The sequence below is a fragment of the Falco biarmicus genome, chromosome 1 (genome assembly GCF_023638135.1).
Source record: "Falco biarmicus isolate bFalBia1 chromosome 1, bFalBia1.pri, whole genome shotgun sequence".
Taxonomy (NCBI): Eukaryota; Metazoa; Chordata; class Aves; order Falconiformes; family Falconidae; genus Falco; species Falco biarmicus.
The window spans coordinates 17,975,531-17,991,536 of NC_079288.1; the positions used below are offsets into that span (position 1 = coordinate 17,975,531).

Below are 16,006 nucleotides of genomic sequence, written 5' to 3' on the forward strand. Positions count from 1 at the left end.
CCCCAGCTGCTCCAAAATGCCCTCCTGCACAACACCCCCCTAACTGCCTTCATCCTGCTTCACCCTTGCTGACATCCCATCTTGGGACACAGCGCTGTCCAGGGCTCAGTCCTCAGGGATATTTTCTTAGGAATGAGCCTTTTTTGCATTTTTCCTTTTATTTCCCTCATGGTCCTTGGGTTCCCCTTAACTCCAGAGCCTTAGTAGGGGTTTGCCATTGAAAGGCCAGGCAAAGCCACGTTTTTGCATCGTGCTGGCTCTTTTTGTTATGTGCCTGTAAGCTAAACGCAGACCCAATCCCTTGCTTTCAAGGGAGGGTAGAGTTCTGTGTAGCATCAACTCTTATTAGGCTAATTTTATCTGTTCTCAATGCCTTTCCAAGCTGGAGTCAATGTCCTCTGAGATTATCCAGCTGGCTTGTCTTAGTAGTTTTACCTGCTTTTACCTCTTCCCTTCCTGACTGTCTCCCAGCTGCAGGAGGATGACAACATCACTTCTCAAGACTTTCCAGGCAGCCAGCAGTGAAGTCCAGTGTTTATTCTGCAGCAGCACCTTACTGTACAGCAGCTGGGACAAGCAGCTAGTGTGGCCTGGGGAGCTGCACTCAGGCTGGGCACTGCTGCCTCCTGCACACCCAGCTCTTCAGACTCCATAGATGTCCAGAAACAGAATTAACATCAGCACTTCGGGCCCAGCCCTGTTGCCATGGAAATTGGTAGACTTTCTGCTCACAGTTTGGTGGGAGGAGGCATTTCAAGAGTCACCACTAGCTTCCAGAGTTAACGCACGCAAAGCCAAGCAAGGGCAGAAAGCAGCCGAGCTTTGCAGAGGCAAGGGGAGGACTGCTCCTACCCCATGACCCAAGAATTTGGAGCTGGCTGCAAGCAAAGGGAAAAGGCCACCAGTAACTGGTGGCATCAAGATGCTGCACATTGAGCTCCAGGGATTCATGAAATAACATCTTGGTTTTGCAGAATTAAAGAGCAATTTGGCTGCATTAAGAGAGCATTATAGCTGCTCGTCTCCCACATACACATCAGGCTAACGAAATCCTGTCAAAAGCAATCTAACCAAAGCCCCCGTTTCGTGCTGATACTTCGTGCAGTAAATGTACCTGTCACAGCCCTGCAGTGGCTGGCGGAGCTCTGTCCTGGCTGCTGCTCCTCCTGGCTGCTGCCTGCCTGGCTGGGAATTGTCCTGCCCATCCCTGGATCATGAAGCTCAAATCAGCCTTGGTGAGCTGCAAGAGAATCAGCTGCTGGGGCTGCTAGGGTATTTTGCTGGCCCCATCCACAAATCCCACATATCATGTCAACATTGCAAAAAGCAATGCAAACGAAAGAGCAAAATGAAAGGCCTGGAGTCATGCAAGGGTAAATCTGTATCTACTATGGGGTCAGGCTGCTGGGGGGGCAAAGAGCCCCAGCTTCCCTGAACTGGGCAGGGCTGTTCATGCTTGCACCACAGAGACAAACTCGTTCTTTTGGGACTGCAAAACCCCCCGTGTATATACTCACAGGAGGTACCCAAGGGAGCAATCCTGCTGGCTGGGGAGGCAGCAGGGTCATGTGCTGAGCCCTTCCCCGGGGCAGGCAGCTCTAAGCTTTTCATGGCTGCCAGCCGGCACAAAGCTGCAGGAGCAGCCGGCAACGAGGAAGCCCTGCAGTGCCCCGGCAAGTGGCTACACTGGCACCTGCGGGTTAGCAGCAAAGAAATTGAGGCCACAGCCGAGACAAGCAGACTCCTGCCCAGAGAGCAGCTTTACTGGCGGCACTGAGGAAGGCAATCCAGCCTGCAGGATCCCTCTCCTCAGATCTACGGGCTATTTAGCTGTTTGACCTTATGTCACCCAACTCAAGGTGACGCACAACAAATTTCCATTCTACCATGGGGAAGCCCAAGCATTTTCCAGCTCTGTAGTGAACCAGGGAAAAAAAAAACCAAACAACTGCAAAGCAAGGGATAGCCATCAGCCAAAAAAGGGGAGATGGAGGGAGAGGTGGACAGGTACAGGGGCATGGTTCAAAATACAAACAGGATTATACCCATCTGAGGGGGGGCTCCTCCCAGGTCATTAAGCAGCCAGATGAGTCACTAGATGGCCCTGCTAGTCCTGTTCATCTGATCACAGTGATGGATATTAAGAAATGCTAGTTTAGCTACTCTACAGGCTCTCAGCTGTGAAATCTGCTCCAAGGCTCCTTCTGGGAGGAAGAGCTTCCCGAGGAGAGCATGGCAGCCAGGTGGTACCTTGGCCAAGCATCTGGAGGGGACTCCCCAGAGCATGTAGCACCTCCAGGCCTTGCCAGGCATACAAACGGTCCTTCCTGGTCTTGCCATGACCTGGGCGTCCCCTTCCCCTCCCTGAGACCAGCTTCACTTAGAGACACTGCAAGTCCCTGCCTCAGCGTAATCACGTTGACAGTGATGGGTGCAAGTGCCAGGGAACCATATTAATGAACATCGTGTTGCTAGATAATCATGACATTAGCATTATTGGATTAGAACATTTCCATAATTTGGGCACGAGCTGCTACCTGCATTGAGACATATGTTTACATGAATCTACATCCATTTGCATTGCAATGAAGCTCCTCTGACTGCAACATCAGCAGCTTTCTAGGTGACCAGTCATGGCCATTGGCAGCTCAACCCCAGGGACCATCTCCTGCTGTCAGGCACAATCCCGGGCCACTCAGATACTAAAAACCTAGCAACATTTTTCCTCCTCAGGATCCTGCTCTCACAGGTTACACCTCAACTGGGATAGACATACCCCTTGCAGGGGTCAAAAGCAACACAACCCCAGCCCCAGCATCAGGGTCACCCAGGGTAAAACTGTCACCTTCCCAGTCCCCATGGACTCTTCCTGCCTCCTGAAAGCTCAGCTTCCAGGTCCCAGGATAAGGGCAGTTAAGCCCACCCTACCCACAGCTTGAAAAGAACACAATAAAACACTCCCAGCAGGCTGCGAAGCTTGGAATTTAAGAGGCCAATAAAGGGAACCCAAAATGAACTCTTTTCTCTCTTTTTTTTTTTTTTTTAAATCACATGATCTTTGATTCAATTACTTCATTTTACAGGAAGGGGGAGAGAGATTCAATTACTTGATTCCTGATTTCTTAACATAGAAATATGGACTCTGCAACTGTGGACCACAGAAAGGCAAAAATCCCTTCAAAGCCGCACTGCAACAATTTGGTGGCAACATCAGATTTATAGGGCTGTAAGAAATAAGCAGTTTCCCCTCCTGGCCTTCTCAGCAGAACCTGCTCCAGCATTAAAGTAGTGCAGTAGTATCTGAGCGCAGAGTCCTGCAGCCCACCCACAAAATTACAGGGCAAGAGGCATTCAGCGGGCAACAGAGCAGCTGCCTGACTGTATGGCCTCAAGTGCTTTTCTAACGTAGAGCTGCACAGGGAGTTACCAAGTCCCTTCACAGGCCTGGTAATTACAAGTTGGGAGGGACCAGGAGGTGCACGCTTACTCCCTGGGCATCTCTAGCCCCAGAAATTGCTGCTTCCAAACACTGACATGAGAACAGACAAAAGGAGTGGCCCATCAGTGTCCAAACCATTTCCATCAAGACTTGGAGTAACCACAAATCTTGCCACCACTGAAAGCTTTGCAAATTACAGTGACTTATCTCCAGGCACTGGCCTGCAAGATGCAAAGAGCTAAACCCCAAAGTGCCCTTGGGATTAAACACGCCTGAACCAATCAATGGCAACAAGAGCAGCAAATCCTGCAGGTAGCTCTGTGGGAAGTTTGCTGGGATGTGGTGAGCCGCAGCAGCCCTCTCTCCCCTTAGTTAGTGCAGGTAGCGATACTGCCACATAAATAAAAGCACTGTCCAGATGAGATCATCTGGTATTTTTGATGGTTGTTTACCCAAACTAATCCACATCCGCTTGGTTTCTTTCTAATTCCTGCATTTGAAAAAACGGGAAAGTAGCAGCATTGAAAAGCCGCTCACTTGGGGGAATCTGAGCACAGAGGACCCCCACTCCCAGCCACACTGTGCCCAAACGAGTCCTTGTCCCATCTCACAGCCAGGCTGGCCATGTGCTTGCCAGCTGGGCTGCACAGCATCTCCCCAGCAAAACACAGACCAGCCCCATCGCTGTGGCACAGAGGTAAGCAGCCTGTCCTTGCCCTGCACAGCTCCTACTCACCACCTCTGCCATACCTCTGCCACCACCTCATACAGCTTCAAAGTCTGGCATTTAGCACATCTCTGGTCTAACCACTCAAGTTATTAAATGGGGACATTTTAACTTGTAAAAAACATACCAAGACCCTTGGCTGGAAGGCAGCTGAGAAGCTCCTGGTGGCTTGAGCGAACTTTTATCCTTTATTTTAAGTAGAGTGCATTGTATTCACTCCAAAGTGGTGCTCAGTTCCCACATATGGAATCTTTTGGATTCACAAAACGCACAAGAAAAAGAAACAAACCTGGCAGAGAGGTTAGATGGACTCCATCTCAATGGGAGGGAGAGCACCAGAAATTCTGCTGAAAAAATTCTGCTTGGAGGAAGAACACGTCTGCATATGATTGTGTCATTAGGTGCTGATGCCAATGGCTAATGCCTAATGACTCCGTGTCACAAGCAACAGAAGGTGGGAGCACAACACGATGGCAACAGGAGGAGGGAACGTTCTGGTGGGTGCATTGCTGCCAGGATATGGGCTCAGGCAGGGGCAGAGCACTTACATGATTAATGACCATGTAGATGGGACACTGAATCAAGGCTGCCTGGGTGTTTGATCAGCCCAGGGTTGTTAGCACGGCTCACAGCTGGAGACATGAGATAACAGGAGAAAATTAAACCCCTTTTTCTCCTTTCCTTACCTCTCTACCAGGCCTGTCTCAGGAAAGAGAAAGGAGGGAGGAAAGGAAGCCACATAAATTAGGTCCACTGCTGTACAGCCTCTAGCCCTTTACCTCCTCTTGCCTTCGCTGGGGATGTTGGACCTCCAGCAAAGGCTGTCAGGCAGAGCCTGGGAGATGCAGTGATACAGCCCCTGGCACAGGAAGGGAAAGAGCCCAGGGAGCAAGGCGGCTGTGATTTCCAGCTAGGAAGGAGCAAGCACAGCACAGCTCCAACTTTTGCTCTGATATTCCTGGACAAGCCCTACACAGAGCTGAAACAAGGCAGCACCACGACAGCAAAAGCCAGTGCTGGGAGCAGGCAGCTGTGCTCTCATGACTGCTGCCTGGGTGGAGGAGGAGGACCAGCCCAGCGCACAGCTCTTGCTGTCCTTGCATGGTGGTTTGCAGACCCTGAGCAAGGTGGGGCTGAGCTCCTTGGAGTATCCCTGCCCTGCTGCATGTGCTTCCATGGGCTGCTCTCCTGTTGAACAAACCCCCATTCTCTGCCCTTCCCACACGCTAGTGTCTCACCCACCTCCTAAACACATCAGTGTGGGATTGAGCCCATACTGCAAGAATCTGATTCCTGCAATGCTTCTCTCTCCACAGAGGCAACGAAACGGGCTGCATCTGATTTCTTCCCTTCCTTTCCAGTCCTTTCACCCTCCTTTCCCTGTCTTCGAGGAACAGATGCACCCATTCATAACCATGCAAAAGAAAGTGCATTATTTGCTTTTCCGACTGCAGTGCAGCTGGTAAAGCACAGGAGGGAAAATTATGTTTTGTATGAATACACAAATTATCTGCACTGATCTTATTACACTTGAATGGCAAACTGACAGAAAAGGAAAACATGAAAGAAAAAGGCATTGTTTGGGCTGCACCAACGTAGCATCATTATTGTTTATCCTCTCCAGCCACTCCATCATCCTAATCCCACCGTCTCCCACAGTGACAGGTCAGTAACAGCGATCTGCTAAGTAGTATGATACAGAGGCTGCCAGCATGAATACAGGCAGGGTGCAAACCCAGCAAGGCAATGCCTGGGACACAGCAGCACCTCTGGATGTCTCACCTGCAATTCCCAGGCAGGTCCAGGCCAAGTATCCAATAACTCACAAACATTATCAGCATTAAAAAGATCCATGTTACAGTAGTACAAATTAGCGTCAGTGCTGGAATACACAGGGGTGATACAGAAACAAAGGCTCAGTAATTTGCTAACCCAAATCCTCGCAGAGATATTCTTATTCACAACACTAATAAATCCCCAAAGTGCACAGCAGAGCTGTGCAAGAGCGGGCACACAGGGCAGAAGGCTACACTGTGCCCTGAGAATCATCCCTTACATAGGACCAACATGCATGGCTCTGTGCAGGCTCAGCACCTCACACCAACCATCCTGGCTCACCAAGGCAGCACTGGAACGCGCAGAAAAACATGAGCAGCTCATGCAACCCAGGACAGGGCAACCCTCACATTCAACCCCTTGGAGAGGGGCTGGATTTGTATCCTCACCACGTGGCTGAGCCCACTGCAGGGAGCTGAGCTTGTCCTCCCTCCCCAGCCTTTCACCAATGCAGCAGGGAGACAAACCTTCCTTCTAAGATTTCCATGCAGTGAATGACCTCTGTGCTCCAGGAGGACAGGAACCAAAAAACATGATTAAACACATTAACTCCACTACACAATACTTTGTTGAAATAGCTTTGCAATCCCTTAAAAGCATCCACAACCGAAGAGGGCTCAGACAGGACAGTGCAGGCAGCTCCTCCCCAGTGCAGGGGCATCTGATTAGCCCAGGTGACAATACCAAGTTCCTCATGGTACAGACAACACAGCAATTCCAGCAAGTATAGAAAAGCAATCACAAGGTGGAAATTCAAACAGAACACAAGTCACCTGCTATCAAAACAGGAAAAATCTGGCAAGTTTCCTACTTAGCACTTACTACATCAAGGCTGCTCAATGATGCTAATTAAAGAGGTACCTCCCAGCCATAGCCAGAAAGATTTATATCCCTAATTTGTGTTTCTCAAGTTTATTTTTCTGTCCTCCGAGGCACCATTTTAATGGCCATGGTGTGACTGCTTGGAGGAGTTTAATTTTGCATGAGTGTCATTTGAAGATGAAGGTCTGTCCCATAAGTGGTTTGATGATTGCTCACCCAGGGCCCCAATCCTGCCCCCTGCTCTCCCACAGTGGGGCTCAGCTGTTCACCGAGATTTTCTTGGTCCCTTGAGCTTGGCTTCACCAGCAGAAAAATAAATAACACTGGGCTCAGCTGCTCTCAGTGATCCAGCTGCTGTCTCCATCTAGGAGCTGGGTATGTATCAGTCTGGGGGCTCTTTTGGGGGTGAATGAGCCTCAAAAATATTCAGCGCAGCAGCAGCTAAGCTAGGGACACTGTGCAGGGTTGTTAGTAGAAAGCAGCACAGTACTGGCAAAGCAAGGACCCGTCTCAGAGATGTGATCTCTCCACCCAGCATCCCAAAAACAATCCAAGAAGGTAGCTGCTCCAGGGCAGCTCCCAAACATGAAGGCTGCTTGCTCAGGTGGGATGGGAGAGGACAGCCAAAGGGGGAGGTGTAGAACTGCAAGTAATTGAAAGTAGCCGCAGTCCCGTGAAAATTACTCAGAGCTATCTCTGAAAGCAGAAGCCAGTCATGCTCAGGAGGGGGAAGGTGCCTCTGCCAGCACCCCTTGCCCAGATGGCCCTGATTAGCAGCAATTCTCCAGTCCCAGATAATAACTGCTTACGGTGATTAGGCTGGTAGGAGAGCTGATGAGAAAGGGAGGCAGTGATGCCTGTTTGCTGCATTTGGTCAACTTCAGAGTAACAGGGAAGCACCTGGGAGGGAATGCCATATAGCTGGGGGCTGAGAGAGGGCTCAGAGGATAACAGTTGCTGTTAAACTGATACAGTCTACAACAAAAATACTTTAAAATCACAATCCATCCTTCCTGGCAAAATATGAATACATCATGTAGAGCCACTCATTCCAGAGAGGAAAGATGAGCAATAATCTCTCCAAGATTTTACAGCTTCTAGTGCCAGATAGAAATCAGTGGAAGGAAAAAGAAATACAATGGATGCCTTCAAACAAACCCACAGAACCTGAGTGAAGCAGGGAGGTGAACATGTACAGCCCTCCTCCTCAAGGGGATTTGGATTTCTACCTCAAAGGTGCAACTCCTAGACCTGATCAGAGCAGCACCCTCGGGTGCTGCAAGGGTGCTCCAGGGACTGCTAGCAGCAGGGCACAGGCCAGCAGCAGCACATTATACCAGCTGTGGAGCTGGGCTGGCTCCTTTCATATTTTACTATGAAGGTAACAGGAAGAAACATTTCTGCAGGGAGACACGCGCAGGCCAGGGGTGTATGAGGATGTGTGTAGCTGCCTATGTGCTGCCACATGTCACTGGCAGGCAGCACACTCTGCATTCCTGACTGCATTCCTATGGAACTACACGGCAAGATCCTCATCTCAGGCCTCTGAAGCATCACAGGCGTTTCTGGCGCTATCTGAATATACTGCTAATAAGAGGCAATGGTCAGGAGGGAATCTGAATGAGCTGCTCAAGACAAAAGTTTTACACAAGACACTTACCCGTCACCCGTCATTTTGTACTTGCTGAAAGTCTCATTATTTGATTGCAGCTCTGGCCCTTCTAAAAAAGTTCCCTGAACTCTCCATCATGATCACATCCACCTGCAGAAACAAGGAATTACGATCGAAGAGCAGTCTCCACCATGGAGATAAACAAAACTCACAAGTGGTAAAAGGAAGAAATGGGAGAGGTAGGCTGGTGAGACACTGCTGCCACCAACCCTCTCTCCTGCAAGGAAACATCTTCTGGGAGGGGTAGGAAGGAGAGAAGAGCAACTGTTGCTAAGTTTTATTTTACACATGAACTTCAACCATCCACAGAGGTTATCTGCCATTTAGTGTCACTGTCCAAGTACTCCAGCTGACAGTCCAGGGCCTTTGCTGTCCCAACTCAGTAATGGCCAGAAACACACTGTCTAAACACCAGCTGGTAGCCCATTTGCTTCAGCTACATCTAACTACTACACATGGATCCCACAGAGAAAACATACCCTTTCCCCTCAAACTACAGCTGTAAAAAGCAAACACGGAAACTTGGCAATTCATGGCCAGTGCTGTTGACTCAGAGATCACGCAGTTGACTTTCCCAATATGCTGGTTGTTGTCATGGCACGCAGAATGGGGAAGGAACAATGTAAGAGGTGGTTAGTCCTTGACATGCTCCATCCTTGGACTAATGGCAGCTCCCCAGCAAAACAATCCCAACAGTAATTACCAAGGTGCTTTTAAATGGGAAAAGGAAAAACAGATTTAAAAGCCATTTGAAACCTTGAAGCTGAATGCCGAGTGGAAGAGAACACAGAGCAGCCAGGGCTGCACATGCTTAGCAACAATGCGGAGATGCTTCTCTGTAGGCAAAGCTAAATGGAACCTCACTGTCACACCAGAGGGAGTGATGAGCCCTGGGAGGCTGTGGGGACAGCGCTTGACAGAATGACAACCTGTGCTGCTTTACACTTAGTGGTTACAACATGGAAAACCTTCCACGGTGGGACTAAGGAGCAGACCTGTGCCCCCTGCCACTGCCAGCACAAAGAGGGGCAAGACAAAAGATGACTTTCAAGCGCAGAATTCAATTACGCTCCAGCTGTGTGAATCACCATTCCGCTGGCTGGATTATTTTCCTTCCTTGCTGGAGCCAGCCCAAGGACTTGGAGAGTATCTGCAACCTGGGAATGGAAAAGAACTTTTTACTGTTTCAAGAAAGGCAAGCAGTTGTTACCGAGCCAAAGCTTTATTGTTACCAGTAGTAAAACACTACATAAAAGTGTAAGGGATGGAGACAAAAACAACAAAACAATAAAGGAAACACAAATGACCAGTGCAGACTGAGCACTATTTACAGAGCTATTCTTGCCAACCTTGAGCCAACTCAAAAGGCAGTCAACTGGTACAGGTTTAGGATAATATTCCAATGAAAGCTACAAAACACAACCAAGAGAGATGCAACAAAGCCAAAAGTGTCTTTAGTAGAAAATACATGCACAGAGCTGTTCCTTTATCACATTCAAACGTGGCTAGATCCCATACTTCTGGGCTAGATCCTTCCCTCAACCCAAGAGGAGTCTTTCATAGATGACTGAACAGTTCTGGTTTGAACTCAGGTGGAATTACTTCATGGAGGTAAAATATAGAGGTAAGAAAGAAAGGTTTCCAGTCTCATTGGTACAAGACCAGTCCCAAATATATGTCTAAGGGTGTTTTATAAAACCTAGTCTCAGTTAAAAATCAAACTCACGCCTCAAATAGCACAGTGAGCCAGCAAGGATTATCAGGTTCCTGTGCAGAGCTGGCAACCCACAGTGTGGTAAACAGCTGCAAGAAGCAAGAGTGAGAGTGAAAACATGACTGACCTGCCTGCACTACCCAGGAACAAAGCACAAGAAACACAAGAAGAGTTGGAAGTGACATGCTCAATTTTAAAAACCCTTTCCAACTCAATGTAAAGTTTTTTATGAGAAAGTAACAGGTTTAAAGAAAATGGAGTCAATTTTTAAGTGTCTTTTTCCTTCTTCTATAGAATTAACTTAGGCTGGCAGGCCAGGCTGGCAGAGGCACTGCAGTAATGAGAGTGCAAGCAAGACAGTCTCAGTAAGACTGTCAAATGCTCCAAGGCAAGACAAGACTTTTTTGGTAGCAAAACACTTCTGAAATTGAAGACACTACAGCTCTCAGAAGAAACAGCATGACTTCAGCTTTGAAATCATACTGGCATTTCAGCAAAAGGTGACTGCTGGATTTACTTTTTCAGAAACAGCTAACAATACTGGCATTATGCCTTCCAGAGACGCAGCTGGCTGAGTCTCAATGGCCAGGTTTAAACCACAACATAAAGTATCCCTCGGTGGAGAACAACCTCATCCCTTGCTCTCTTCAACAGCAATGCTGCAAAGCCCACGTTCAGTGGTTTCTCTTTATGCCATCTCAAACAGCCCACATCATCCAAAGGTTTTGTTTTCATTTTTGAAAGGGCAGAAACAGATCACAGAGGAAGAGCTGGAAGGCTTTTCCCAGCAACCTGCCATAGCGCGTTAGCTGGAAAAGCAGTAAGGGAACGGCCCTCTGTTGGACCACATTCACTTAGAAAGAAAGTCAAGGATTGATTTCCAATCTCCTGTTACAGTGTTCCAGCACCCAATCTCATTTATCTTCATAGTGCAGCCATTTGTAAGAGCATATACTACATGAGCACAAAGCGCTCAGCAGCAAAGGAGAATAGAACAAACGAGTAACAACCAAGGGAAAAGGCTGACATTAACCGACACAAATTGCCTTTAAATCCACGATTTCAGAGGGAACTTTGGGGAATCCTTCGTTTCTTCAGAAAAAGACAGATCAGATTCAAAGCATTTAATAAAATCCACAGACTCCTACTTGCTTAGTGTTGGGTTTTTTTTAGGTCTTCAAAGATCTAATTGCTCTAAAGATGTCAGGTAATTTGATTTTTCTCATCTGTCAGGCCTTGGAGGGAAATTGTCCATCCTGGAGAATAAGCAGGACTGGGGCACACAGACTTTCTACAGACTGACTCAGGATGATACCATCACAGTCTGCCAGATGCTCAAGACTTGCAGGAAAAAGGTAAAACAAAGGCCCCTGCTCATGCAAGAGATGACAAGGTGTGCATGTGGGAGGAGAATCTGCAGAGCTTTACAAGATAAAGTACTTTTAAAGCTTTTATCCAATTTGGGTATACAACCACAGCCAGCTGGGCAGTGGGGTGGTGGGAGTTCTCCCACCAGGAGCTGCAGCACACACACTGCCCATGATCCCACCGCCAAAGCATCACTCTCACCACAGGACACACAAGCCAGTGCACAGCCAGGAGGACCAAAAAAATTCACAGTGAACTTCTTTTGAGTGTTTCTTTACTAACTGAAGTGTCTCCCTGAGCAGACAGCCCTATCACAGAGAGACACCTCAGTGGAAGAGGAGCACAACATCAGCTGATTCACAATGCCCCCACCAAACCAATACCAATTCAAACCAGAACAACAATGACAAGAAACCCAAGGGGTGACACCTGGGCCTACAGGAGTCAAGTGCAAACCAGACCCCCAGTCTCACTCTTGGGATTCACAGAGGGAAATTCACCCCTGGGCTGAGAAGCAGTAGAAAGGCTGCTGTATCTTCACAACCCGTTTCGGGGACATAGGGGTGAATTCCCCTTTCTCCTGAAGGCTGCAAAGCCAGGACTGCAAGGCCAGGAGCTGAACCCAGGGCTGGGCTTGGCAAACCAAGAACAGCAGATGTGGCACACATTTCTTCAGCTCCAGTGAGCACCTCATGTGCTCCTTCGAACAAACACAGGTCTGGACCCCATGGCAGCACTGCACAACATGGCACCCCTCTCTGAGCAGCACCCCAAAGTGTGTGTCAGTCAGCAGAAAGGGAAAGCAGACCATAACCCCGGTCAGTGAGGCAGAGAGGACAGGCAGGTACTTTCCCAGGTGCCATTGTGTTGCCAACGCCTGTGCAAGAGCCAGCATCATGAAGTCACCACCGGCAGCATCGTCTGGAGGGAGGTCTGTGGGAGTGGGCAAGGGGCGAGCGTTGGATCCAGGCAAAGCAGCTCCATCTTCACCTCTGTCAACACTGTGTTCTGGTGTGGATGCGCCATTTGCCTTCAAAATACATAAAGACAAAAGTTTTGTTTGGAAAGCAGTGAAGGAAAGAGATTTGACAAAGTTATTTTACATTGCTTTTACATGCTCAGCCCCATTTTAAGAGCTTCCTAAAAATAATAATGAAGAGAACATCTATGCATCATTACTCCACGCTCTGTCAGCAGTCAGGGCCCATTTAACTTTACTAAAGAAAGAAAAGACAGGGGAAAGAAATGAGGGAAGAAGGAGGAAGAGGAGTCATACTGCTAGAACTGGTTCTTTGGTTCTTCTTTCCCTCAAAGGGCCAAGTCAGACAGAAAGTCAAACCTCAGCTCTCAGGTTTCCAAAACCACGCGATGGCATCCATGTACCAAAAAGCAGGTCCTCCACATGACCCTCCTGCCCTCCCTGTGCCTGGGCCATGGACAGGAGCCAAGGCAGAACATAGTCCTTGCCCACAGCTGGGGATAGGCACAGGACAGCAATGCCCTGCTGCAGAAGGCACTCTGGCTCATGTCCACTAAGTGAGCCTGAGGGAATCACTTCAACAGCCACTGGTGAAACTCAGGGCCTGCTGGGACACGCTGCTTCCAGTGCCCAGGGTGAAATGAGGGGCTGGCAATGTAGAGTGCTCTCAGGCAGTGGCGCATCAGTACTAACTTCTCTCCCCCTTCCCTGAACTGAAGGGGACACAAATTACATTGACTCCTGGATAAAGGACAAGGGATGTTTCCAGTCACCGCATTCATGCGACATGTTCAAGGCAGGGAGTCCTGCAAATTTCTCCCACCAGTAACTGGCTGACGTCCCAGCTGAAAGATAACCTCCCTAGCCATAAAACCTCTTAATGTGTTTACAAAAACTCCAAAATCCAGATTTTAACTTCCATATTACTGACTTCCCATGCTCTTTCCTTTATGATTTGTTTTGAAAGATGACATCAACTATTGCCCTCAGTGCTTTGTGCAAAATGCTGAATAGAAAACTGAAAGAGCGAGGAGTAAGTGTATTGCAAAGGGCAGAAAATAAGTCTAAGGACATGGGGGCAGGAGGACAGACAGGCTGTTTAATCAAAGACCAAAGCACAGACCTCTGCAATGTGGAAGAAGGCACAAAAATAGGATTTTCATCTTCAGCAGCTGACTTGTTTCCAGATATATTGAGTGAAAGAGGCAAGAGAATGCGTCTTTGTCATTCCTCTATTTTCAAGGGAAAAGTCTTCAATTTAAAACTCCATAAAGAATTACAGAAATAGTGAAAGTAATTTATTTTTTAGGTACTTGAGCCTTTATTCACTTAACTTGAAGGTGGACTTCAAAGGGCTGAAAATGTTTTGCTTCTACCACTTGACGATAGAAATATTTTAATTCCTTAAAACATGGAAGGGGTATACACTTCTCCTGAGGTTCATATTTACAAATACATTGTATTAGAATGCAAACCTTGAATCATTTCCTAATGCTGTCACTACCCAAAGACGTATTTCATTTGTAAATACAGCAGGACCATTCAGTGCTCTGCAGTACCAATATGAGGAGGCAGAGACAGCTCAAAGCTTCTCAGCCATGAAGGCACAATTCAATTTTTTCACTTTGTGGAAGACAGAAAACTCATCCTCCTTGGCAGCAACAAAACTCAATCCCATGGCAGCAGCAGCAAGCTTTGAGCAAAGGGGGGCAAACAGCAGTGCCCAAAGATTGATGAAGCAGCCAGTCCAGGATGCAGAGGCTTGGAGGGGAGAGGCGAAGAGGCTGGGTAATGGTTGAGGGACTTCCCTCCACGTCAGACCACCTCTTCCTTCCTAACCTGTGCTCCCAGCACAGGCAGAGGCTGACAGCAGAGTGAGGAAGAGCAGGGGTTGTGAACACAGCTCCCTTGCATGGTTACCCACCTATTCCACCCTGCTGATAAGCCAGCTCTGGAAGACTACACTGTTCGGCTGTAGCTCACATGGACAGAGGAGTAAGCAGTCTGAAAACATTTAAGCAACTTTCTCACCAAGTGCAGGAAAACAAAAGTCAAGTCCCCAAAGACTGCCATGAAGAAAGTAATTAAAGAAATTACTATCCCATTCAGAGCCTAATTACTGTTAGGACAATTTTTTTTCCTACACAGAATGGAGTAGCTGCCCTGCTGAAGCAAATCGTTACCTCCTCACCGTCCCCGAGATGAACAAAACAGACATCTGAGAAACAGAATGGAAGGAAAAAAAGAAACTAATGCCTTAACTTCAAAGATGCCCTGAGAATTTCCTGCCTCAAAAATAATGCAGAATGGCTCTGCCAGTCTCGTGTATTAACAGTTTGCATATTTATGAGCAAAATTTGATGCCTAGCCCAGCTTGGGAGGCACTGAGCCACTGAGAGAGTGACACCACCTCATTTCTAAATCCAGTCAATTCCTGAAAGACAGGGCATAAATCTCCCCAAATTAAGAGAGCTGGAAGCAGCATTTCCTGCCCATCTCTCTCAGCTCCAGGCCTTTTTCTCCACTCTGCTCAGCCTCTCCCAGCATGACAGCTACGAAGCAAGCAACCAAAGGGAGGTACCCAGAAGCTGCAGCTTTAGCATCCTAGTACAAGGGCCCAGGCTGGACGGGCTGACCTCTGGAGGTCCTTCCAGCTGGTCTCACCTGGTCATTGCAAGCCACAACATTTCTTATACCCCACCAGGTGCTGCCATCCTTGTCTCAGCTCCCAGACTCAGCAACACCACTGTTTAAGGTGCCTCTGTTTAACTGCCAGCTGCCGTACTGCTCTTTAAGTATTAATGATTTAGACAACACATTGGCAAACAAGCAGAGATGGGGAGACTGTGATTTGGACTCAGACGCATGCTACTTGTTCATTAGCTTATCTCGTGGCTGTTTCTCAAACCTCCTTTTTTGACCACAAATTAAAGCCTTTTCCAGCCCCAAAGCCCAAGCCAAGCTCATTTACTGCTCCCTACCAGCAAGCAGTTCAGGTGACCCACAGAACACCACAGGATTGACCCGCTCCTGAGACACTCAAAAGACAGGGAAAACCCCATTAACTGGGACCCATCAAAGCAGAACTTGCTACTCATCTGAGGAGATGCCTTTTACTCTTAATTTACCCCCTGCAGCAGCCAGGCCCGTTATCTCCATTAAAAGCTCTCCATGGGCTAATGAAAACCACTGTAAGATATTGATTTCTTTGTCTAAATCTGTTTAATATTCCCTTTAATAAAAGTGTCATAATTAACAATAATGAGGATTTTGTTCTTTTTTAACAGAGGCCCCTCTTAACATACCAGATGTACAGCCGGAACAAGGTGAGTCACCTCCCCTAGCTGGGGGCAAAGAGGAAGGGTAAAAGGGGTAAAAGTAAGTGGAAAAAGGAAGACTATGCTTCTTTCCTGTGTGCAGATTTCATTCTCTTTAGGATAAAACATTCC

General features: G+C 47.9%; 1 protein-coding gene across 1 annotated transcript in view; it reads right to left on the reverse strand.

Moving 5' to 3' along the window:
• Positions 1-1,152: 1,152 nt before the first annotated feature.
• RPH3AL (rabphilin 3A like (without C2 domains)) overlaps positions 1,153-16,006 on the reverse strand; it is a 51,623-nt gene continuing 36,769 nt past the window's right edge. Inside the window, exons 9-10 of the mRNA XM_056353340.1 lie at positions 8,485-12,608; positions 1,153-1,240 (exon numbers count right to left, since the gene is read on the reverse strand). Of these exons, the coding sequence (XP_056209315.1) occupies positions 12,574-12,608 (35 nt within the window). The 3' untranslated portion in view covers positions 1,153-1,240; positions 8,485-12,573. The remainder of the gene's footprint in view (positions 1,241-8,484; positions 12,609-16,006) is intronic.